The sequence below is a fragment of the Sus scrofa genome, chromosome 9 (genome assembly GCF_000003025.6).
Source record: "Sus scrofa isolate TJ Tabasco breed Duroc chromosome 9, Sscrofa11.1, whole genome shotgun sequence".
Classification (NCBI taxonomy): domain Eukaryota; kingdom Metazoa; phylum Chordata; class Mammalia; order Artiodactyla; family Suidae; genus Sus; species Sus scrofa.
Genome location: NC_010451.4, coordinates 98,058,379 through 98,086,204, shown reverse-complemented (window position 1 = coordinate 98,086,204; position 27,826 = coordinate 98,058,379). Strand labels below are relative to the sequence as shown.

Sequence of the window (27,826 nt, the reverse complement as noted above, 5' to 3'; positions counted from 1 at the left end):
AACAATCTCATTTTCCATTTCAACAAAATGGATAAAATACCTAGGAATAAACTTATCTAAAGAGGCAAAATTATAGGCTGAAAACTATAAGCCATTGATGAAAGAAATCAGAGATGACACAAATAAATGGAAAAATATACCATGCTCTTGAATTTGAAGACTCAATATCGTCAAAATGACATATTACCCAAGGCAATCTATAGATTCAATGAAATTCCTATGGCATTTTTCACAGAAATATACAATTTTATTTTTTTTTAATTTGTATGGAAACAAAAAAGAGCCTGAAGAACCAAAGTGATCTTGAAAAACAGAACTGGAGGAATTGGGTTGCCTGACTTCAGAATATACTACAAAGCTACAGTTTTCAAAACATTATGGTTCTGCCACAAAAACAGAAATATAGATCAGGAGAACAGGACAGAAAACTCAGAGATAAACCTACATAACTATAGTCAACTAATTTATAATAAATGAGGAAAGAATATACAATGGAGAATAGACAGCCTGTTCAATAAGTGGGGCTGGGGAAACTGGACAGCTGCATGTAAATGAGTGAAATTAGAACACATTCTAACACCATACACAAAAATGAACTCAAAATGGATTAAAGACCTAAAATAAAGACAAGACACTGTAAAATTCCTGGAGGAAAAACACAGGCAGAACATTCTTTGACATAAATTGCAGCAATACTTTTTGGATTAACATCCTTAAGTAATGAAAATAAAAATAAATGGGTCCTAATTAAACTTCAAAGCTTTTGCACAGCAATGGAAACTGAAACAAAGAAAAAAAAGAAAAAAGAAAGGACAACCCAGAGAATGGGAGAAAACCTTTGCAATGGAAGCAACACACAAGGGGTTCATCTCCAAAATGTACAAACATTTCAAGCAACTTTATATCAAAAAACAACCTGAACAAAAATGGCCAGAAGCTCTAAACAGGCATTTCTCCAAAGAATACAGATGGTCAAAAAGCACATGAAAAGATGCTCAACCTCACTAATTATTAGAGAGATGCAAATCAAATCTACAATGAGGGATTCCCTTGTGGTGCAGTGGGTTAAGGATCCAGCATTGTCATTGCAGAGGCTCAGGTCACTGCATGGTACAGATTTGATCTCTGGCCTGGGAACCTGCAAGTGCCATGAGCTTGGCAAACAACAAAACAGAACAAACTACAAAGAGGTAACATCTTACTCCAATCAAAACAGCCATCATCGAAAAACCTCAAACAATAAAAGCTGGTTAGGCTATGGAGAAAAGCAAATCCTATACTGTTAGGAATGTAAATTGGTGCAGCCACTATGTACAACAGTACAGATGTTCAATAAATACAGAAGTACTGTATGATCCAGTAATCCCACTCCTGGGCATACGTCTAGTGAAAACAATAATTCAAAAAGATAGATACACTCCAATGTTCACAGCAGCACTGTATACAATACCTAAGACATGGAAGTGACCCAAAAGTCCACTGACAAAGAAATGGATAAGAAAAGATATGGTACATATATACAATAGAATATTACTCAACCATAAAAAGAATGAAATAATGCCAATTTCCTCAACATACATGGACCTAGGGATCATCATACTGAGTGAAGTCATACAGAGAAAGACAAATGTGTGATCTTACCAATATGTGGAATCTAATTTTAAAAATAACATAAATGATCTTTTTTTTTTTTTTGTCTTTTTGCCATTTCTTGGGCCACTCCAGCAGCATATGGAGGTTTCCAGGCTAGGGGTCTAATCGGAGCTGTAGCTGCCAGCCTACACCAGAGCCACAGCAACGCAGGATCCGAGCCGGGTCTGCAACCTACACCACAGCTCAGGGTAATGCCAGATCCGTAACCCACTGAGCAAGGGCAGGGATTGAACCTGCAACTTCATGGTTCCTAGTCGGATTCGTTAACCACTGTGCCATGACGGGAACTCCGACATAAATGATCTTATTTACAAAAGAGAAACAGACACACAGATTTCAAACAAACTTATGGTTATCAAAGGGGAAATATGGGAGGGTGACAACGGATAAATTGGGAGAACAGGATTAATACATATATTATTACACATAAAATAGATACCTATTAAGGACCTACTGTACTTCACAGGGAGGTATACTCAATACTGCATAAAAACCTATATGGGCAGAAAAGAATTGATATATGTATATGTTTAACTGATTCATTATTCTATAACCTGAAACTAATACAACATTGTAAATCAACTATACTCCACCAAAATTCAAAGATTAAAATAAATTTAATTAATTCTATAACTTGTCAATATTTGTTAAAACACTGATTTTTTTATGTCTATGAATGAAAAAGATGTGTATATATACTCAATTCCAAGTTAAGAACTTCTAGCAGATGATGGTATTCTCAATAAAAATAATTTACACCAAAATAATATATTTTCTTAGAAAAATGAAAAGTGATGATATATAATATAGGATTTAGTTTAAAATTCATCTAGAAGTTGTCTAGTTATTTTACTTGTTTTTAAAATTTTCCTAACAGTTCTCTGAGGCAAGTTTTATGATATGTCTTATAGTATTCTTACAAATGGGAACTTTGTCATATTTTGCTAAGAACTGTTTATATAAATATACAATAACATCCATAATTTTCCTTTTATAATTTAAAATTTTATTTCTTCTCCCTTAATTGTTAACTTTTTGCTACCATTCTCCACTTATATCAAAGGCACTCCATACTTCATACTGTAAAATGTCTTCCTTGACCTTTCTAGTTTGGAAAATCTTTCAATAATCTATAAAAACCACCCACAACATCCTTTTTGAGAATAACATATATTAAACCATAAATTGAATAAATATGGACACCTATGAGAAGACTTTAGCAATAGGCCTTAGTTAAAATAACAAACTGAAATACAAATAAACAAATACGATCACTGATTTTACTGCAACTAAAACAAACAAAAAGCATTCATTAAAATGACCACATACATTACACTTGTATGAACTTTTAAATTACAGATGGTCATAATTCAATTATATAAACTGGACACGTGATAGAAACTTTTCTTAAACATTTTTAGAAATCCTTATCTTGAATTATATTTTAAACTCATGACAAATATTTTGGACCTTTCACAAATTGTTACTTAACTCCTTAAGAATTAAGTGTAATGAAAAAGTCTAGCTGTTTTATTATTTGTTCTTTTTAAAAATATGGTAATTATTAATTTTTTTTATCCTGGACTGGAACACTGGTATTGAAAGTAATTCCAAAAAAGAACTGTAATGTCAAAATACCAAAAATAACTAAAATATAAATGCAAGACTTTTGAATAAAATGTCTTCATATTTAGGAGGAAAAGGTAAAACATTTTTACATTACAAAAACATTTTAAAAAAATGAGACCACAGAAACTTCAAATAATAAATGACAAAAAAAATACAGGGGATAATTGATTATTTTCCATTAACTTTTCTATTAGAAATAGAACAATATCAGATATATATACCAGAAGACAATTGAAATCAGTTTTTCCTGTCATTTATTGGTGTTTTGTTTTGTTTTCCAGCTTTGGTGTAGAGCTCATAGCTGAAGAGGACCAAAGAATTATTACATTATTCTGGAATGAGGATTTGCTTCTATGGGTCAAAGAAGTCCAAAGATGTACAAAAGATGAAGAGTAAGAAATGTCAATTTAAATATGAAGAGACCCTTCCCATACAAGTTAGTTTCTTTCAAAAATAAAGCCCTTCACTATTAGTGTTACTCTCCTGGAAACTTATGCTCTGTACCCAATAACTATTGCTGATGTATTTTTATAGGATGGGTGGTGATTACCAAGAAAGCACAGAAATAACAACTGGTCTTCACAGACCTAGAATGGTAGTAATGGGCCATTTCCTCAGTCACGATCCAGGCTGGGTGAATGTAAGATAATAAAGGGTTCCAATGTCCACAGGAGCCTATCATGAACTTCCTCACAGCTTTCAGTTGCTACGATTTGGATTTACAAGCAACAAGTAAAAACAAAAAAAAAAAATTCTACTGAAACAATTAGCGAGACTTGCAGTGTTTTTTAACAGTGTCATGTATTATTCATTGGGTTAAAATTGTATATGACATGATTTGGTCAAATGACAAAAATATTGACCAAATGCCATCTTAATACAAACACAGATAAGCCCCATACTTTAAAAATCATTTCTGTGTATCTTGAGAAAAATAGTTTTGAAATCTTTAGCCGATTTAAAATCTTTCTATTCTTAATAATTGGGTTTTAGAATATCTTTTAAATGTCTCTTTATCTCTAGGGAGAAATCTGAGTAAGATTTTATCCATGAAGCAAAATGCCAGATGATTAAAAAATTCTCATCTCAAATTCCAGACCTCTATTTTCTCTCCAACTGTCAATCCCTTTTTAATTTGCTGTGAACAGTACTGTCAGTCTGTTTTAGAAGCTATTCTAATTTAAGATTTCATTATCTCTCTTCTCCAACTTTTGAATGGCCTGTCACTTGTTATACCCATCATAAAAAGCTAGCCAAGTACGCTTCTGATTTCCAGCTATCAATTTATAGAGGCATTGAATCGTGCACACACGTATTTGGTATCTTGCTCTATGTTCCCTTTATAATTTCTTTTAAGAAACAAAGAAACAGTTTTTATTTATATTTCCTTCTAAACAATATGAAAAATTTATAGCAACAAATGGATATTTAACAAATCCCTCAATATTCTTGTTCAGTAATAGACTGAAAAATTGACAGAATATTTTTTCATTAATAAAATATGAAAAATAGAAATTAAATAATTTTAATAAACAAATTACAATATTTGAGCTCCCCCTTAAGAAAGAATAAAATAAATTTCAGCTCTGAGAAGTTATGGAAAGACCTGTGATATTCCTTAGTGAGTGATATATACACAGTAGACAAAAGACTGGGACTTAGGTGATCTACATATGAGCATGAAACTTACTAGAAGTGAAACATGGGTACAATACCAAGACTAACCATGTACCTTGACACAGATTCTAAAAAAGTTATCCTAAGTAGTGTAGACTCACCAAACACTCTTCAAGGCTCCTAAGAACAAAAGACTTTCCACTGGCTATTTCTTATATATTTGGCCAAATCTGCAACAATATTCAATAAACTCTGCAATAAAATATACTGAGATGTAACAGTAAAACATTAAGAACTATGTAACATTTATGCCCAAATTTTGGCGAACTTGATAGCATCTGCTAAGGCTGGCATGACACATGAAGTATATTACTCTTCTCTAAAAGCACCTTAGGTGGTACTGAGAAGACAAGTTCAAAATGCCACCCAAGGGAATGGAAGCAACTAGCAGAAAGTCTTCACCTAGCATAGAGAGGCGTGTCTGCTGGGGGTCAAAGAAACTACAGAAGAGGATAGCCCAGTAAGAAATCTCTAAATAACCTACAAAATCTCTCTCCATGAGAAAGAGTTACTTTAAATTTTCTACATGACTATCATCTCCCAGCCCTGCCCAAGTCACCTAGCCAGGTACTAATCATTCTCTGCCCTCTCTTCCCCTCAGTGCTTCTACCTGGTGGAGGCAAAATACACACAACAGCTAGGAAGTATCCCCATCCCCTTTGCCTCCTTTCCATTGTAGGCTCCCATTAGGTATAGGATGTGGAGGATGAGGAGAGTTAACACTAACTGAAATCCAGAACTTTGACTACCACATGGGAACAGACATTTTAACTTCTGAATTGAGACTATTTTGGATTAAATTGTTTTTATGTCTAAAAGCAACCAAGACTATTTTATTACTTGAGAGTCACCAGGAAAGGAATCTTTATCCACTCATTTCAGTTAGACTGAAAAAGTTTTGAGTCTAACAAAATAAAGTTAGATCTTTACAACAAAGTGCATGTCACACCTGGACAAGGTGATTTACAGACATAACTAAATGAGTTGTAAATGTACCAAAGGTATTGTGCCTACTTGCAGACAGTATAAAAAATTCTGAATATAAAGTTATTATGTGAATTAAATATGTATTTGCAGTATGTGAGTATTAAATGCAATATGTATTTGTAATATGTGAGTGGTTATAACAACTTCGACTGTGTTTATTCCTACTAATTTCTTTGAGCTACATTAAAAATTAATGTGAACTATGAATCTCCAAAGAGGGAGCTAAATATATACAATATTTCCCAAGTTTATCCGGCCAGCAAAACATTACTCCACCAAGAATCCTGATATAATTGTATTACCTACAGCACAATTGAGAAAACATGGCATGTTCTAATGAGTGGTTGTCAGTAAGATGGTAATTGATACAGAAGATGGATACAACCACCATAACAGATGTCTATATGAAAGAACTGTGTGGATCTTGCAGTTAAAACTGTCTCAAGAGCTTACAAATTTATTTTCAATTAGATCTAGAAGTTTGCATAATCCTAAATATTATTATGGGTTAAAATAGCCTTCAAATAAGGGACTGGGATGCTTCACAAATTCAACCAGAGGACAGTATTCTAAAATATAATCACTTTGTAACATGCACAGGACAATGTTATCTGCACAGACTAGTAAGAAACAGCTTGTCAGTGTAACTCCCAACACCATCCTGGACACAGGACACCATGATCAAATGACTGGACAGTCAATCAGACTGTTTTAATACTCTACTGCCTTCTCTTAAAAATAATGAAGCAAAACCACCTATCAGTAACTATAAATTTCAGGCTCTACATCTGCAGAGCCTATGTGCCCATTCACTTGGGAACTGTAACATAGGAAATACTGCAAGAAAACAATCCATCTAATTACTATTACTATGTATGCCTAGAATTGCAAATTAATTGTCTTTCCAATTCAAGTCTATTTATCTACTGAGTTTAGTAAGCATTCATTTATTTTCAGCCTAATCACTTCAAAGGCAAGTACAGAAATTACAATTCTGAATTAAAATGCAAAAAAGGTCTTGCAAATTGAGACTGAAACAGCCCAATATTTCTAAACCATACATCTCAGGATAAACTGTGAAATATCCAATTTTTCATTGTTGATTTTATATTTACTTTTTTAACCTGAGTTTAATCATATAGCAATTTTTCTTTAAGAAGAAATTTGTATCTCAGCCAGTTCAGGTTGCCATAACAAAATACCACACTAGGTATTTCCTCATAGTTCTAGAGCCTAAGAAATCCAAGATCAAGGTATTTGCCAATTAGGTTCCCAGTGAGAGCTTTATTTCTGGCTTGTTAACAGCTGCATTCCTTCTGTTTCCTCATATGCCTGTGTGTGTGTGTGTGTATACCTCTTCTTATAAAACCATCAAACCTACCAGATCAGGGTATGCCCGTGTGTGTGTGTGTATGTGTGTGTACCTCTTCTTATAAAACCATCAAATCTACCAGATCAGGGCCGAGCCCTAAAAACCTTAGTTAACCTTAATTGCCTCCCAAAGGCCCTATCCAAGTATAGGCAATCATATTGAAGATTAGGGCTTCAACATGTGAAACTGGGAGGGATACAATTCATTCCACAGCAATTTATAAAATTCATAAAACTGTTACTGCCAATTGGTCTGCCATTTAATAATTCCAAATCAATTAAAGGACCAGTATCTATAAGAGCAGAAGACTGTGTCTCTGACTTTTGTGTCTACCTGTGTCCCATATTTTATTATCAGAAAATGAACACTACATTGTTATCTATGAAATGAATGTATTAGAGAAACATCATTAGAGAAGACCAATCAAAGGCTATGCAAAATTCCCCCCTGAGGTGGAATCACTTCTCTTTGACTCGTACATATTAAATACTCTATTCTAAAAATTAGTAATTTGTACCTCAGACTTGTGCTCAATGTCTTTTCATGATGTTCATACTATTTCATTTTTCTGCTCCTAATGAGAAGTGATGTTAATTAAGAAAATTCATTTTTTTAATACAAAGGATGATCATTTTCTTATGGAATCAGCTATACTTCTTAAAAGTGTTTCTTTTTTAGCACTTATCAGATTTCTAGTTCCATGGTTTAGAACCAAGGCTTTATAATTTAAAGAGTATTTTGTACAACAAAGGGAAAGCTACTTTGTTGATATCATAACCATTTAAAAGACATCCACTCTTTTAATCATTAGACATACAACTGTATAGCATGGAATGATTCATCATCCAGGATTGCAAAAACTTCTTTTCGTAAATTATCTGGTTAAAAAAACTAACAGAAAATTTCAGAATGCACTAATGTTAAGACATTTCGTATTATTGTATCTTGATCCAAATTCTTATTTGTCAATTACATCTCAATAAAACTGGAAAAATAAGTGTAAGACTTTATTAAATGCTTAATCTTCATCAGTTGATACAGAATATAAAAAACATTATTAGACATCTAAAATTCTCAATTATTAAGTCAGTTAATGTATTTTAGTGCATTATTCTTTAATCACTGATTCACTTGGAAAATATTCTTTTTTTACCTCATCATTATTCATAAGTAGTAATATAACTTTAAAAGGATAAACTGTATATTTCAAAAACACATCATGTGAAATAAAATGTTAACTAGAGTTTATGTTAATATCCTCTTTGTCAACATTTTGAAAATATACTTTGGTTATAAATCAAACAAGTTACATCCTAAGTAATCTGCTTTACTAATATTAATCACTCTAGATAACATCAAATAATCATATTTCCCATGGCCTGCATTTCCTTCAAATTACCTGTTACCCAAAGAACTCACAATTTAAAGTGCTTCCCATTTGTCTTTTCTCTATTTCAAAGTTAGTTAGAGAATAAGATTATCCAATAGAAGTCTATATTGTACCAATATCATGTGCAAGTTTTCACTGTTACAAAATCCACTTGTTGAAGCAATACTAAAAACTAACATCACTCTACTGAAATCTTTTCAGTGGAACTAATTTGTGGGAAAAATACAAATGATAAACTTGAAAGCACACACAACTCCTTCTGAATGTAGCCTTTGGCCAGAGCACACTAAATAAATATCCTAAGGGTTGTTTTCTGACTTTACAAATGTCAGAGTAATGGAGTCAGAAAGCCTGATTTATATTGAGCATACCAATTAGAATATGAGCTTTCCTACTCTGTAAAAGGATATTACCAACTTGTTACTTAGTGGAACAACAGAATGAAGGGAGTTTTTAAAAACAGTAAATAAGGGGAGTTCTCTTGCAGCGCAGCAGGTTAAGGATCCAGTGTTGTCACTGCTGCGGCTCAGGTTCAGTTCCTGGCCCAGGAATTTCCACATGCTGTGGGTGCAGCCAAAAAAAAAAAAAGTACGTGTAAACTATTAGCAATCTCCAATTAAATAGTAGGGGCCGGAGTTCCCATTGTGGCGCAGCGGTTAACAAATCTGACTAGGAACCATGAGGTTGCGGGTTCAGTCCCTGGCTTTGCTCAGTGGATTAAGGATCTGGCGTTGTTGTGAACTGAGGTGTAGGTTGCAGACGCGGCTCGTGGCTTGGATCCCGCGTTGCTGTGGCTCTGGCATAGGCCGAGGGCTACAGCTCCGATTAGACCCCTAGCCTGGGAACCTCCATGTGCCGTTAGAACAGCCCAGGGAAATAGCAAAAAGACCCCCCCCCCCAAAAAAAAAGGTAGTGGCCACGTCTTGGAACAGATTAGTTGCTAAAATTTACAGAAGATTATGAAGAACTATCACGTAATCATCAGCAAAAACTGAGCAGTTTTTTCCTTGGTAATTTTTATTTATTTATTTATTTTTGGTCTTTTTGTCCTTTTGTCCTTTTAGGACCACACCCGTGGCATATGGAGGTTCCCAGGCTAGGGGTCCAATTGGAGCTGTAGCTGCAGGCCTACACCAGAGCCACAGCAACACAGAATCTGAGTGGTGTTTGCTACCTACACCACAGCTCACAGCAACGTGGGATCCTTAACCCACTGAGCGAGGCCAGGGATTGAACCCGCAACCTCATGTTTCCTAGTTGGATTCGCTAACCACTGAGCAACGAGAGGAACTCCATCCTCGATAATTTTTATACCACATAATTTGAGGTAGAGTAGCTTTATTTTCTATCATAAGGCAAATGAACATCAAGAGGGGCAAGATAGTGATGGGGGATTAAGACGTACAAATTACTATGTTTAATATAAGCTACCAGGATATACTGTGTGGCACAGGGGATATGGTCAATATTTTATAATAGGTATAAATGGAATACAATCTTTAAAAATTGTAAATCACTATGTCGTACAACTGAAACATATAATATTGTGTATCAACTATACCTCAATTTAAAAAATTAAAAAGAGCAAGTATAAGTGATTATAGATAGTTCAATTTATAAAAAGTATTTCTGCTACAGCATATGAGACCTCCAAGGATCATAATACAACTCCTGAAAATTCTCCTGTCTTCTTTTATCAAAATAAATGTATCTTTGTGATAAAAGTGTGGTTATTTTTAAATTTATAAAATAGAAACTATAAATTGCCTCGCTTACACTACAAGTAAGTATAAGGACAAAAGTATTTAGTGCTTCAAAGTTCTGCAAGTTGGGTTTCTTTAATATTTTCTCTTACTGGCATATATTCTTTCACATTTTTAGTAAATCTATAAATAAATATCATAAATTTCTAATGACAAATAACTAAATATTCTATGAAGACATTCGATATACTCATCTAAACTGATTAACAAATTAATAAAGTTCTGTTTAAAATAAATTCAGAATATTCAGCCCCTTTACCTAGTTCATTGCTTATTTACTATACTCAGATAAATTAGGACTGAAAATCAAGTATGGTTTGGGTGTCCTCTAATATAAATTTATCAACCAGTGAAATTCTCAAAAGTAAAACCTTTCAGACAGGATTTTAATTAAACATCCTATTTGAAAACTTTAAATATATCATGGGTCAAAAATAATCCATGTGGGAGGTTCCCATTGTGGCTCAGAGGGTTATAAACCCAACTATTATCCATGAGGATGTTGAGTTAGATCCCTGGCCTTGCTCAGTGGGTTAAGGATCCAGCATTGCCATGAGTGTGGTGTAGGTCATAGATGTGGCTTGGATCCCCTGCATTTTTATGGCTGTAGTATAGGTCAGCAGCTATAGCTCCAATTTGACCCCTAGCCTGGCAATTTCCATATGCCACAGGTGTGGTCATAAAAAGCAAAAAAAAAAAAAAAAAAAAAAAAAAAAATTGCATGAATTTAAGAGACTTTCGAAAGTAATCATCTTTGGAAAACTAGAACATGAGCTATGAGAATGTAGTGACAAACTATCTTTAAGTGAAAGGGAAGAGCCCATTTCCTTCATTTAAGCTTTCAATTAAAGTATGCTCTCACATTTATTACATTCAGAAATCCAGAATGATCCTGTACATCTGATATGTTCCAATGAATTGCATGAAAAATACTGGTAATTATTAAATTTTCAAGATCTTGTTGACATTTCTGATTTTACTGCTGTGTCATTTACTCACACAGCTCATAACACCAGATATGAATTTTAAAGCATTGCAGGCCACACAAGGTCAGAGTCTTACTGATGAGATTTCAGCAAAGGAGAAGCCAATATAAAAAAAAATGGGACTAAATAAATAATCCAAAGACAGAGCTTCTTTTCCCTTGTTTTAAAAATTTATGCCACATACCAGTGTCTTACAACTTCTGAAAACATCCATTTCAATATTTTATCTTACTGATTTTAATCAAAGTATTTTTAAAGCACCCTCTGTAAATATTCACAAATATTTTTTTCCAATTAGAAAGGAAAACATTTTGTAGGAATCCTAATGAGAAAAAAAGATGGGTATATTATGTGACAGTACTCTTAAAAAGACATGTTCAGATTTAGTTTATTGTATTTTATGTCTGTTCCAGCATAAAAGAGATGAATACTTTAATGAACATGATTTCAACTAAAAAATAATAATAATAACAAAGAGCGAAAGAAATAAGAAAAGGAAGATTCTTATGCAAAGTATCTTACTATTTCCTGTGGTCATTCCTGACTCCCAAGTAATATATAAGTAAGTTGAAATTACCTCTACAAGTAACATATCAGAAATTTTATCTATTGTAGTACTTAAAAGTATAAAGTTTGGAATTATAATTTGTTTAAAATTTGACTCCATTTCTTACCAGTCACGTGGACTTTCATTAAAGACTCAGCTTCAGTTCCCCCTCCTTCAAAATTATTTAACAAAGGTATAATAAATACCTTTGATATTTATAATGAGATATAATTTATTAGACTAATGAATCAGGTTTGAATTATTTTAGGTTCTATCTAGGGAAAAGTTATTTTTTCATATCATCTCATTGAAAAATTTAGCAAAGTCATGTCTTTATATTCTCTGGATAACTTACTCCAGAAGAAATAATTTCTTCCTATTTTCAGCATTTTAATAGTTTAGCAACAACAATAAAACAATCTCTCTGCTATAGTAGAGGGTAGGAGGAAGCAAACTGAAAAATCCCATTTGTGTTATTTCATGTTAGTGTCTACATTTAAACACCTATTTTGGGGGGGGATAAATTAGGAGTTTGGGATTAACACATACACACCACTATATATGAAATACATAACCAACAGGATCTATTGTATAGCACAGGGCACTCTACTTGATATTCTGTAATAACCTAAAAGGGGAAAGAATCTGAAAAAACAAAAAAAGATACATATGTATCTATAACTGAACCACCTTGTTGTAGGTTTGAATCTAACACAACATGGTAAATTAACCACACTTCAATATAAAAATAAAAAATAAAAACATGTTTTATAGGACTATAAAACACTCAAGATTAGTTTGGGAGGTGATATTTTTGGAGACTTTCTATGTTAAATATGCATTTAACATTAAAATGTCTGCTACTGTAGTATATGGTTTTTAGAAAAACAAAGAAACCTTTTTTTAAAATGTGTAAAGTTTGTTAGGTCCAGGACAGGATACGCATCCTTATCACCAGAGTTATGGAATTCAAGGCTAAGCAGTTGTATAAACACCTTTTTTTTTTTTTTTTTTTTTTTTTTTTTTTTGTCTTTTGTTGTTGTTGTTGCTATTTCTTGGGCCGCTCCCGCGGCATATGGAGGTTCCCAGGCTAGGGGTTGAATCGGAGCTGTAGCCACCAGCCTACGCCAGAGCCACAGCAACGCGGGATCCGAGCCGCGTCTGCAACCTACACCACAGCTCACGGCAACGCCGGATCGTTAACCCACTGAGCAAGGGCAGGGACCGAACCCGCAACCTCATGGTTCCTAGTCGGATTCGTTAACCACTGTGCCACGACGGGAACTCCGTATAAACACTTTTTGTTACTTCTTCATTAGTATGCTGCCCCAAGCACAAGTCCCCTTGTTTTGCTTTTTGTGTTTTTTTTGTTTGTTTTGGGTACACCCGCAGCGTGTGGAAATACCCAGACCAGGAATTGAACCTACATCACAGCTCACAGCAGTGACAACACCAGATCCTTAACTGCTAGGCCACCAGGAATTCCCCTCTTATGCTGTTACATTTTCTCAAATGATTTTTTTCTAAAAATGATATACAATTGGCCTACTTTGGACACTTCAGTGATCCCATTTTTATGAGACTAACATGCATACAAATTAATGTTCTTAAAAATTAATCTGTTCATCTGTTTTGTGTCACCTTAATTATTAGATCAGCCAAAAGAACTCAAGAAGAGCCGGGTGTGGGGTCGGCGGGTGGGGGGGAGGGGGGATGGTGATCTCTTCCTCCCTGACAAAATTCTGATAACCTTCCTTGAGAATGCGATGGAAGTTTGAGGATTTCTGGATAATCACTAATCACTATTGGCAACAAAACAAACACAATCATTACAATTTTCTAACAAATTAAAAACACTCAAGGTGGCCTCAAGTTTGTTCAACATGGCAAAACGTAGATCAGAGAACACGGACATGATATCCAGAGTATTGATAGAAAAAGTTTTGACTCAAACCTTCTATATCCAGTTTGTTCTAATGCGAATCCAAGAGAAAGACATAATTTTAGAGTAATAAGATTATTATCCTGTTCACATACCCAAGACAAAATAGGTGACAAAAATATTGAAAGGAACTTAAGTGGATGCAATATTATTTATAAAAAAAATAAGAAACACAACCATACAGCTCAGTATGATCTGCCTAGTGGTTGTTATAATAGATACAAAATTTAATAGCAAACATCAAAAATAATTCTTGAAAAAAAGAATACAATGGACAAACAAAACCAAGAAACCAAAACACAACAAAACAGAACTCAAAGATCCAAAACCAATCTAAGTCCTTAAAAATTCTAAAAGTACTTGGAATTAATAGGGTGAATTGTATTGTAAAAAAGTCAAATTTTATTTAATTCTCATATAACATGAGAAACTACTTAAATACACCATTTTGTTTCTATTATACCTGGAGAAAAATCAGATGTTTAATATCTTTAAAGACTTGATATGATTAAAAACAATATGTACATTTAAAAATATTAAAAAGATAAAACAAGAATGACATACAATTTGACAGATGAAATTTATGTTATGAAAATAATCATTTAATAAAAAATTCCCTTTTAAACAACAAATACTCTCATGATCAATTCAAAAAATAAAAGCTAACTGCTTCTATTAGTCCTTGTCCTTATTACTTTGTGTCTAAACAAACTTTAACTGTAATTAATAATAACAGCCAACATTTACATAGCGTTGACTATGAGCCTGGCACTATTATGAAAACTGTAATACGTTAACTTTATCCTCAAATGAACTTTTGGATTAGTAATCTTACCCTCATTTTTTGGGTAAGAAAAATGCTTGCCTAGAAAGTTCAGGGATTTGCCCAAGAAAATAACACTAAGATTAGACTTGAAATTTAATTTAACCCAGGACTGAGAACTCTGGATTACCCACACGCTCTACAACCTTTCTAATTGACAGGACTAATGCTACATAGTTTTGAGTTTTTTAAATAAATACATTAATTTCAAAGTCATGAATATGAATTGGAAAGGCAGAATTATTTGTTAAACAATAGAGCAAAAGTCCACGGATACATGCTCTCCTGCAAATATCCACATAGTGAGACCATATGAAAAATATATTGCTCATGAAAGTTAGGTTTCTCCTTTTGCATAAGTCAGAGTTTACCACAGCCTCTCAATGACATATTTAAAAAAAAACTGTATCATATTTGCTCCTTTTTTCAAAATATGAGATATATAAAATGGATGAGAACACAGTATTCCAAGAGTTGTTCATATGCCTTTACTTACAGCCCTCATAGATGTCGGTGGGAATATGGACTGCTGCATGCTGATAAGATATCTGTCGCCCAAAATTAGCATCATCAATAAAAACAGGTTTTATCCTCTGGCTGCCTGGCTCACTGTCATTTTTTTCAGGCTATAAAGAAAAGATAGAGAATAAACAATATTACAATTTTATGCTAACAGATATTCTCATATTCACTTCTTCATTTGCAAATGCACAATCTTCAAAAGAAGACTGATATGCAAGACTACTTTAAAATATATACCATGATGACATCAGACACACAAACTCCCATTCAGGTATTAGCATTCACATTATACCTTCATGATAGGATTCACATTATAACCTAACTTTTCTAATTTCCTCTACACTGGAGTCACTCAGAATCATCCGAGGAGGACCAGAGCTTTCCCACCTCTAGTACTTAGTAAACTGCACATTTAAAAAATAGAATAAGTGCCTTTAAGCATATCAAATTAAAAATTTCCCCCAAATTAACAGCACCACTTACGTTACCAAATTTATATAACTCTAGGTTTGGTAACTAATGATACACATGACAGCCAAAAAAAAAAAAAAAAAAAAAAAAAAACAAAAAAACAAGAAACAAAACAAAACAAACAAAAAAAACAAAAGCAGATTACTTTATGTCATATTCCCTTAATTTTGCATATTTTCCAGCTATATCAATTTCTGTTTTAAAAAAGAAAGTACAAATACCAACTAGGGGAAAAAGAGAGCTATTGTACCTTTAAGTACAATTGAATCCCAGCTTCAACCAATTTCTCTCTTGAGGTAGGAGCAAAAATCCAATCAATAACAATTTACGAAAATCCCACAAGAGTTTAAGACTGAAGATTAATTTTCAACCTATTTGAATCACGCTTTCAATTCTGAATTACAAGGTAATTCAGTTTCTCCCCTGGTGAGAAACTAAGAATCTCACTCTTTTATCCAAATGCATCTCTCAAGCAACTGTTTTTGACTAATTATGTTAAACTTTTTTTTCTAGTTCAAATAAAGTTGTTTTAACCCTTTTCTAACTAAACATTTTTGGATTAAACTCAGACCTATATTATCAACTCCTTCATTTGAGGGAATAATATTTTCCATATCCCAAAGGTAATCTCCTAAAAAAAAAATACTGAGAAAAAAAATCACAACATTTGATTATTTTAGCAGCATACTGACATGATGATAGTGATAAACAAGACTTAGGTGTACAAACAGAAAATTTCATAAGAAGACTGGCAGAACATGGCAATACAAAGTCTAGAAAGATGTGACAATGTCTATAAAATTTTCATAGTCAGAAAACCTATTAGTATCCAAGAATTTTAATACCTACGTACACAAACAAACACATACACTTGTGTATGCATTTTTTCCTCTGTAAAGATTATTTCAACACAAATTTTAGCAACAGGGCTTTTTTAATCAATGGCTTCTAATTTTGTAGGCCCAACCCATCATTAGCTAATGAGATGAATTTAATAGGTCATGATCAAATTATTTTTTAGATGAAACACAGTTGAAAGAAAATAATAAAATACATCCTCTAGAATAGGAGGAAGTACTATATTATAAAGGAGTGATTTCATTTGATATAAATGTGTAAATGTATACATTAATTAGATATGTAATATGGGTATGTATGATTTGGACTGTAAAATTTGTCATTGATAAAAAATATTTGAAGACAGATCACTAATTTCTATTTATGTGAAAGCCACTAAGATTTAATTTTCCCCTCATTGACAAATTTAATATACAAAACAGTAGTGTTGAAAGTCCAAAATTTGGCAAAATATCTCCATCCAAGAATCATTAATTCATACTCTTTTCTGAAACAGAGGTTATCTGTGTGCAGTATGAAGGATTAAAAAAAAGAGATAAATAAGAACGATGACAGGAAAAGAGAAACCCTAGGGCAACGAACACTTATCCTGACACATCTGCCATGATTCCAACAGCTAATAAGGAAAGAATAAAAGCAGTAACTTGGATTCAGTCTTGGATTCAACTGCTAATTTTAATATATTTTAAAATCTATGTTCTATTATATGGTATCTATTCCTGTAGATTTGACTTGAATAGGAGAAGGGAATATTAAAACAAACTATTCTCATTAATAATATGAATGTAAAGAGGGTTCTAACTAATGAATGAGGTCATTATTCTTCTCAGCTCCAAAAGTTCTGAATTAATGAAAAGCCTCAGTATTTATTTTAAAGCAGAGGTTTCTCACAGGGTGACCTTTGAAGAAGCAATATTAACAAATGCTGAAACTTTTTAGAATGAAAATTCTCAGGCCCAACCCCAGACCAAGTCAACTGGAAACGCCAGAGGAGGGGTTGAGCAATCCATCAGCTCAACAAACCTTACAGGTGGCCATCATACGCACTAAAATGGCATGTCCACTGCTTTACTTTTTTTTTTTATGGCCACACCTGCAGCATATGGAAGTTCTCAGGCGAGGGGTCGAATCGGAGCTATAACTGTTGGCCTACGCCACAGCCACGGCCATGCCAGATCTGAGCCGTGTCTGCGACCTACACCACAGCTCACTGCCATGCCAAATCCTTAATCCACTGAGCAAGGTCAGGGAGAGAACCCTCATCCTCATGGATACTAGTCGGATTCATTTCCAATGAGCCACGATGAGAACTCCATGCCCACTGCTTTAAAATTGCAATCGTTGGAAAATAGACATACATTTTTAAATAAAACTATTCCAAAAAAATAGGATAAAAATAAGCAGATTAATGGATGTCTCCTCCACAGGGTAGAAATACCGTTTTATTTTTACTGAATAATAGAGACATGCACATGGTAATATGGCCAGTTATGTTTGTCAAAGGAACATTTCAAAGGACAATAGTCCTTAAAGATACCCAAGGAAATAAGTTGGGGAAATACTCTTCTATTCTTCTATTAAGATAATAACAAAGCACACTGGCACATCACAAGTTCCGAGATAAGCTTCACTAAAGAAAATTGTGTTTAACCTAGTGATCCCAAGCTTAGGTGATCCTAGATTTCTTTTTTTTTCCCCATATAAAACCTATTACAAAGAATATACCAAAAACCATGGAAAGGCATAGGGAAAAGTAGAGACATCAAGAGATTTGCTTCTACCTTGTTGCATTAATAACATCTTGGACTTGGGCCAGTCGCTGTTACTTGGGCTTCAGTTTTCTGACTTATAAAATGAATGATGTTGGGCCATAGGCGAGGTCCTTTTCCCTTGGGGCATATTAGATTCACCTGGGGAGCCTCCTCACCTAGTAAAGCAGTATATCATGGGGGGGTGTCTTTTAAAAGAACCTTTCAGTTTATTCTATATCCTCACTTACCCTAAATTGAGAACACTCAAATCAAAGGATCTAAAAAGTCATTTTCAGCTATGAAAAAATTATAGCCCCTTTTCTATAATTTTAGAATATATCACATTAGTTTTGATAAGCATATCTTTTCTAGAAATCCTATCTATATCCATCTCTAGCAAAATTTAGATATATGAAAATTAAAGGATTAAATACGTGATGGTCACATATATGGATGAACTAGGGTTAGGACTGTGGATAGGTACAAATATTTCATTCATTCACTCACTCAAAATTTAATGATAGAGTGGAATAAAGAGGATTTAATAACACATAAATTCCACTTAATATCTTAACCTTGAGGCAAATTAAATGTCCAACAATAGTAAGACGGTCACAATAATTATGATAGATGCAATTTTATATTGTTATTAAGTAATTTATATTGTTATTAAGTAACAGTAATTACATTGGGAGTGCATGTATATGTTGTAGTTTAAAATGCTTTTAGGTTTAAAAGTAGATGTTCAGCATAAAGAAAGAAAAGAAAAAAAGCCAGCATTTTTAGAGAAAAAGAGAGGGAGAGAGAGACATGACGGGAAGAGTACATAGCAAACATTATCAGTACTATCATTGGCTTTACAGTAACGATATTTACCTTTATATGCTTTCTTGTTGTTCCCAAAATAATACAATAAACATGTACTATACCTGCAATTTATAAATATTATTGTTTTAAGTTCCCTCTAGAATGCTATTAAGCAGTATTTGATTATTTTACCAAGGTGAAGTTGCTTTTTCCTCTCAATCCTCTCATACTGAAAAATTATGTTTTAAATGTATTTTAATAGAGATTCTTGAACTTTTAAACTGAGATGTAAAGGGCTTTTAGGAATAATTTAAAATAAAGTACTTCTCAACTTACATAATCACATACCAAGACTAGCTTTAATGTGCACTTGCTAAATGCATTAAGAAAAAATAATACGGCTGTTCCTATGCCCTCCCCTTTATTATTGTCTCTATAAATTGCAATAATTTCATGAAAATATTAGATTTTCCAAATGTAACTCATTTTCTCAAGCTTATTAAATTATTCTTCCTGATATCTCCATAATCCATCTTCACCTTTTTTTATATACTACGGCATCATACAGCAAAATTAAAATAGAGCGAATATTAAACAAAAAGGAAGTGACTGAGGAAAACGGCTTAATGCATGTGGCTTAATGTATTAATTAAAAATTTCAAATAAATTCTTCCCTGGGAATTAAGACATCCTTGTCTACCAGATCACATACAAGAAAAAATAAGTTAGCATGTCTCTTTCTAACACTTTTCTCCCAAAACATCTCTTCTGAAATCTCCAGACTATCCCATATTAATGTGTAGAGACACTGAGCAGGGCAATTCTAAAATGTATTCACGTGTATTTGTTAAAACACAAAAGTGAAACATGGGAAGTATGTTTCTCCTAGTATTCAGCTCAACATAATTTCAGTTATTAAATAATAGATGAGATCACTCAGAGACAGAGGCAACAGCCAATGTTGGATGGGGTCATTCAATTTTACAAGCAGTACACATTAGCAAATTTAATCGGTAAAGTTACAGTGATAAGTCTATGACAGACACAAAAGACTGTATTTATCACAAATGAAACACTCAGAATTGATTTTTATAATAAAACATTTGTTTTTAATATTTTGCTATCTTTTTCATGTTATTAAAACTGTTTCTACTAACAGCAAAATGTTCAGAAATTAAAAGTTTACATACTCTACCTAAATTGCAGTAGAAACCAGCTCAATCCAGTGCACAATTCAGACTGAATATGATCACTGAGAAAAGTATGCTCACAATCACAGTATGGCTGCTCTCTTTTATTCTCTGTGTCCCACAACACTGTGAGAAAATTAGTTGATACTAAATTAAGAGCTGAGACCCTGCACAGAAGTATTACAATTGGTATTTCTCTATCACTAGTGAAGGGATTAAATAAAGGGTTCTTGTGTAATGAAACAACTACTTTAGTAACCAGAGACTACAGACGAGTATATAATTCTCCACTGTGTATATGTATGTGTAAATATATGTGTATATTTTAAAACTTCCACCTCTAAATACATCCTTTTTGCTTTTGCAACTATTTTATAGATATTATTTACAATAGGGCCTTGCAACTTTCACAGGGTTTCACCCTTGATTTTTTGAAAATTTTAGTCTTAGTTGTATTCTTAATATCAAACAAAAATTTGGATACATAATACACCTTTAGGCATGATATTATCATCCAATGTAAATAATTACCATGGATGTATTATATTTAAAAACAGTCTTTCATACAGTAAACAGGCTGAAAATGTTGTTACACTGCCCTGCGGGTATGAAGTCTGTGGATTAAAAAAATGTTGCCTCTGTAACCACGAGTTCACCTTGGGAATCAGCATTCTGTGGTATTCCAATAGTTAAGGCTGGTTACCAGTTCTGAACTACACACAGAAAAACCTTCTTTTTTAGAGAATCCCTTGCATCAATTTGAAGCAGAGGTTCCTCAAGGCAGCTGCAGTTATCCATGCCAATTAACAAATACTGAATAGAGAAACAGGTGCTTAGCATTCATCCAGTTGTAGTAGCTCTGGACAGGTTGTGAGGTCAGGCTGAATAGTAAATAATGAATCCAGTTACGATGGCAATAAGAACACTGTTGACTCTCCTGAGTTAATTGGTTTAAGCTGCTATTTTCTTCCTGGAGGATGTTATGTAACTCAGAGATGTATGGCACGGGTGAAAAAAATTGAAAAGGAAATGCGAGTTGGATGGCACTGAATAAATGACACTGAGATGGCATTAAGGACTTAAATATAATATGTGTATATTTGCTTTACTGAATCAAAACAGTAAGAAAATTAAAATTTTAAATTATGAATTTAATGAATAATATTGTACTTGGAAAAAAATGAGTTCAGCTAATCATAATATGTTTGATGAAAAAAAAAAGGACTATTTTATGAATTCAGAAGATATCTCCAGTTCTTCAAGTAATAAAAATTATTTAACTCAGATTTACCTTGTGAAAGAAAAATTATGGCATTAATTCTTCAGAGACAATTTTTACTCAATATATTACAAAAAAGTTTTACAGTTAACATGAAAAAAGGTGCTGAGCCTTAGTATAACATAACATAAATGACATTAACACAACGAACATAACATTAGCAGTCAGAAGAAACTTGAAGACATAACTTACTTCTTAAAATTAGATTCACTGTTAAGTCTCCATATATTCTACTACTAATTATGACATATAAAACAGAAGGACCAGTCTGAAATATGCAGGCTTTGCAGCAGGAGGAACAGTAAACAACTGAAACAATGCAGTAACAGAGAGAGAATCAAGTTAAAAAATATGTAGGGCGGAGTTCCCATCGTGGCACAGTGGTTAACGAAACCGACTAGGAACCATGAGGTTGCGGGTTCGGTCCCTGCCCTTGCTCAGTGGGTTAACGATCCGGCGTTGCCGTGAGCTATGGTGTAGGTTGCAGACGTGGCTCGGATCCCGTGTTGCTGTGGCTCTGGCGTAGGTCGGTGGCTACAGCTCTGATTTGACCCCTAGCCTGGGTACCTCCATATGCGGCCCAAGAAAATGGCAAAAAGCAAAAAAAAAAAAAAAAAAAAAAAAATGTAGGGGATATTAAAGAAAATATATACGTATTTTTTCTAAATATGATGCAGTGAGTCAGAGATAAGTATAAACATTAAACACATAAAAATGAACTAAATTAAGTCAAAAAGTAATACTAAACACTGCAAAAACTTGTTCATTAAATTTTAAAAGCAAAAATATGCATGCCTCAACTAAAATGTATTGAGATTGCTGATGAGGATTATAATAACATTTTTAATAAGCTGGAACAGAATCTCAGGACATTTTCAAAATAAACCAGATGTATTTGTAGTATGCACGATGGATGAATATGTGTGAATCACCTACTATCCCAGGACTAGGCACACAGTGAGCCTGAGGGTCATCAGAGTCACAATACAGCTAAGTGTGATGACAAGAGCTGGGGATGATTTAAACTCCATGAGTAGTTTGAAATTTTCTAATTAGGGATCAAATACTTTGGAAATATATACATATCTATTTTATGTTTACATATGTAACTTAAATTTTGTGGAGTAGTGGAGAGGGAATTTTTTCCTACTAAGAGATTCTGAAATAGTTTCTTTTCTGTTTCTGTCTTTTGTCTTTTTAGGGCCACACCCACAGCATATGGAGGTTCCCAGGCTAGGGGTCCAACTGGAGCTGCAGCTGCCAGCCTACAGCACAGCCACAGCAACTCAGGATCCAAGCCGAGTCTGAGACCTATACCATAATTCATGGCAATGTCACATCCTTAATCCCACTGAGCAAGACCAGGCATGGAATCCGTGTCTTCATGGATGGTAGTCGGGTTTGTTAACCACTGAGCCACAACAGGAACTCCTATTTTATGTAAACATATGTAACTTAAATTTTGTGAAGTGGCAAAGAGGGTTTCTTCTTTACTAAGAGACTGTGAAATGGTTTCTTGCATATGAAAAGCATGGTGTGATTTCAGAGAGTATGAAAGCTCACTACAAACTCACCCCGAGAAATCATATAGTGGAAAATATTATATTATAAAAAGGAAAACATTTAAATGAGGCCTATCTACTTCTAAAAAAACTAAAAGCGTGTTTTATATTATGAAGATTAGAGTAGACAATATACTTTCAAAAATACTGACAGGGCAAAAGAGTAAAAAAAAATTTGCAAGGTAGAAAGATCAATTTCCTTTATATATGAGGCAAAGACTAACACCTTATGGCTAATGTACAAAAGCCTGAACTTCAGGATACCAAGATCTCACCATATTTACAAAGAAATGAAAACCTCTCTACCACCCAGAAGTCTCTGCTCTCCGAATGATCTATTTCCAGACTGACACCTCATCCCTTTCAAGAAAAAGACGATAGTAGCTTTGCATAAAACGTCAAAGGAAGGGGTAAAGATTGGTTTATGTAACTGCTTTGATGTAGTTTGCTTTTGTTTCAATTCTTTCTTGGATAGATTGTGCCAACGTAACTTTGTAATCAAGAATTTTACTACCTTTTATTTTCAGTTATCTTTTAAAAATCAGCATTGTAAATGTAATGATGCTCATCCAATATTCAGAATTCTCTTTATTAAAGACAGAAATTTGTCAACATTTTTATATTTTAAACAGTGTTTAAGGACTTAAGGATGCATAAAAATCTGATCAAGCTTTTCATTTGCTCCATGTTTGCTGTCTTACTCCACTAAAACATAAATGCCCTGACGGCAGGAGATCTCATTGACATCGTTCAATCTAACCCTAATATCTAGCAAATCGCTTAGAATTGTGTCTGCTGGCCGTATTTATAATATTTGTTAGTGAATAAATAAACCTGAAGCCATGTTTCCTAGTCCCCAAACATATGCTTTTTCTACTTCATTCTGAAGCAAGAACAAACACTGGAAGCAGTCAGGTGAATGGAGAGATAGCACGTCAGTCATGAATCCAGATTCTCATTCTCATTTCAATTCTGTATGTGCTTGCTGTGGCTCCTCAGATTTTTTTTTTTTTTTTAAAGAAACAGTTAAACAAAATTTGTAAGGTTCTGCCTAACTCTGAAAATTCTAATTCTGAAATCTATCCATTTTGACTTACAGCAAACTGTTTCCAAGTTTGTTTGTTTTAATGCCAAATAACTGCAAGAATATGTAAATGATGGAGGGCCAGTACAAAGAAGCATTTACCAGAGGAGCAATACATTCAGAGCAGAGTTACAGCCATCAATCAGAGAGACAATTTGCAGGTAAACATGGATTAGAACATTAGTTGGGCTTCTGGCCTCAATTTCATAGGTTTTATTCTTTCTGTTATTTCCCTCAAGTATTAGATAATCAATGCCATTTTTGTGAAAGAACTTAAATAAAAATTAATACACCACATGTAAGAATTCATTGACAGGTGGAAGAAAACATGGGAACTTAGAGTTACACCCATTTCTAGTAAATGAAAAAATAATTAAATTTATTAATATGTACTATGTGGAGTGACATGAGCACTCTCGCTCCCTGGCCTTACTGGGTGGGAGTTGGTCCCAAGTCATCTGTCTGTCATACTCTCAGTACCCCACAGAAGATGGGTTGAGAGCTGCCTTCTCACATGCAGAGTCACTTTCATGTACTATCCCACACTTCATCTGTATATTCACTTATTAGGTTCTTGTAGTAGGATTTAACCTACTTCAGATGTGCCATAGCTTTAAAAGACTTATGAAATTACTAACGATTGAAGTTGAAATCCTAGTACTGGAAGTTGTATTGAACAAAAAGAAAATGACAGAGATGAGGCTTCTACTCCCAACACTAGCTCTTCTTCAACTTCATTACCAGACAGAAAAGTGATTCAATTAGTTCACCTAACAAGTTAGGCAAAAAAGTTAATATTATTAAGAATGCTATTATAAATATGGATTTATTGATTTATATATACTATCTTGAGGACAATGCCCTGTGTGCATATGGTCTGTTGGGATGTTTCCAGTGGTAATATATAAGTCATCATAACTACAGACATTTAGTAACTAAGTATCTAGAAAAAACTTTACACTTTTTTTTCTGGTGATTTTGAACATCACATGCCACTTAAAACCACTACTTTGTAAAATTTTCCTTTATCTTAAAAATTCAGAAGTCTCTTTGGAGATTTCTCAGCATATTACTTCAGTAGTACATATAAAGAATTTGTAAGTAAATATATCGGGAGGAGCATTTTTCAAACTGATAAGCATGTGCGCAAGCAAAAAAAAAAGAAAAAGAAAGTTGGAGATAACCATTCAAAACCAACCAGTCCTCATATCTCTGTTTATTCTATGTTGTATATAGAGTGAGTTCATAATGCCCACATAATGCTACCGAATTTCCCAAACTTAATAAATATTCAGCGATCTCTGAATAAATATACTGTATACTACTTCTGGAAAGAAAAGAACTGGATATGGAATCTAAAAGAGAATTATGCATGCCACTACTTCAAAGCATCTGAGAACCAATATTTTAACTATCCTTGCAAAAGAAGCACACTCCCAAGTGCACAAAGCATTAAAAAAACTATCAAAATAAACTCAAAAATTTTGGAAGAAGGTCCAAAGAATATAAGGTGCTATACCTAGAAGAAACTGAAAAGAATTTTTCTCCCCAATGAATCCTAGTATGGCTATATTTCATACAGAGGTGCATGCATTAATTTTAAGTTACCCATGGTAACTATCACCAGGAATAATGGATCAGATAAGTGAAGACTTACATTTTGAAGTCTAAGGATCTTTTTGACTATAGAAACTTTACTTTATCTACTGCAAGTCACTGTGAACTAAAAAACTGTCAATGATGTAGCTGGTTGGATAAATGCAAGATCCATACATCAAAATTAAATGTGAACAGAATGATGGATAGTTATAATAAATTAAAACTGTAAATCAAAACCATCTTCAAATATATATACATACATATATATATCTTTTTAGGGCCACACCAACAGCATATAGAGGTTCCCAGAGTAGAAACCGCCAGCCTATACCATAGCCACAGCAATGTGGGATCCGAGCCACATCTGTGACCTACACCACAGCTCACTGCAATGCTGAATCCTTAACCCACTGAGCGAGGCCAGGGATCGAACCTGTGTCCTCATGGATACTAGTCAGATTTGTTTCCTCTGAGCTACAACTGGAACTCCCAACGTCAAAATTTTAAATCTTAAATCTTGATTTATAACAGCTCCATCCCAGGGCCCTCTCCTGGTGCCCATGGCATTGGCAGGGCAGCACAGCACATGGCTCCTGCTGTGCATCACATGAACTGTACTGAATTCAATTCCCTGCACTGGCAACTATCACGTGCCTAAAACTGGACAAGTCACAAGTCACTAAAGCTCACTAAATTTCATTTGTCTTTTCTGAAAATCATTAAAATAACAGTATGTGCCACAACAGAAGAATGTGAACTTTAAGTGATAACATTACCAATAAGCATTTACTTATGAGTATAGAGTAAGTACATATGTTTATTATTATTATAGTCCAATCCAAACATTTAGCATTGAAAATATTTAAACCATTTATTTTAGATACACACACAAAGAAGGCAACTCTGATTAAAGCAGTTACCATAAAGAAGCAATTCATATTCTATCTCTATGCCATCCCATAATTGAGGATTCAACAATAGTCATTAGCAGAACCTGAAATAAAGGTTGCATACTATTAGATAATTTTAAAAAAGGAAAAGAAACAGACTTCAATTCTTTCTTTAGTAATTAAAATAGATTTCATCACAGTTTGATCCATAGCCCTATTAGTTCATTCTAGAAAGCAGACTGATGTATTTCTATAAAATAAAATAAAATCATGAATGATTGGGCTTTTAAGAAGACATTTAGATTTATGTTGGAATTAATTTTAATGTAGACAAGACTGCTAAGAAAATAAATAGCAACATAAATATGCAAGAGAATTCAGCAGACTAGCCAAATGTTCCAGACAGGTAAAATTTTTAACATGATCAATAAAATAAAATGTAGCAAATAAATCAACTCAATTTATCGACATGGGAATTCTGGGTTGAATTTATTTCTTTGGATTTCAGTCTGAAACATAGATCTTGGAATTAGATTAACAAGGGTTTGTAATGATCTGCCTTCTCTTTGCTTGCTTTGGGAATTAAGAAAATAGTGCGGCTTGCTGACACAACTCAAGCTTTCTGGGGAATATGCCTCACTAAATCTTTAGGAAACTCAAGAATTTATTGGGACAAATGTCTCTAAAAACCTAAAAAAGACCCTAAATAAATTTCAAAACTAAAGAGAACTTGTATGTAGAATTTTATGCATAATTGTTGCATTATTAAATTTTCTTCTATTTTACTTTGACTAAATTATCTTTTTAAATCCAATTATAAAACTTAGAGAGATTTAAAGACAAATCTCTGCATTGCGCTCACATTTATTTCTAAATGTTTTCTGACGATTCTATTCTGATTCTTATTGTTTTTCATTTTCTGAAGTTTTTCACACAAATGTATGAATGTTCATAACAATAAAATGAAAGGGCTCAAACTTGTGCCCTTTAATTATTGTTAATATATCCACACATTATATATTATCCACACATTATATATAAAAA

General features: G+C 33.5%; 1 protein-coding gene across 21 annotated transcripts in view; it reads right to left on the bottom strand.

Moving 5' to 3' along the window:
* The window catches only part of CACNA2D1 (calcium voltage-gated channel auxiliary subunit alpha2delta 1), a 484,869-nt gene that overhangs the window by 179,721 nt on the left and 277,322 nt on the right, over nucleotides 1-27,826 (bottom strand). For all 21 annotated transcript variants that reach the window (XM_013979785.2, XM_005667683.3, XM_013979783.2 and 18 more), the window contains 1 exon segment: nucleotides 15,266-15,395. In XM_013979785.2, coding sequence (XP_013835239.1) covers nucleotides 15,266-15,395 — 130 coding nt within the window.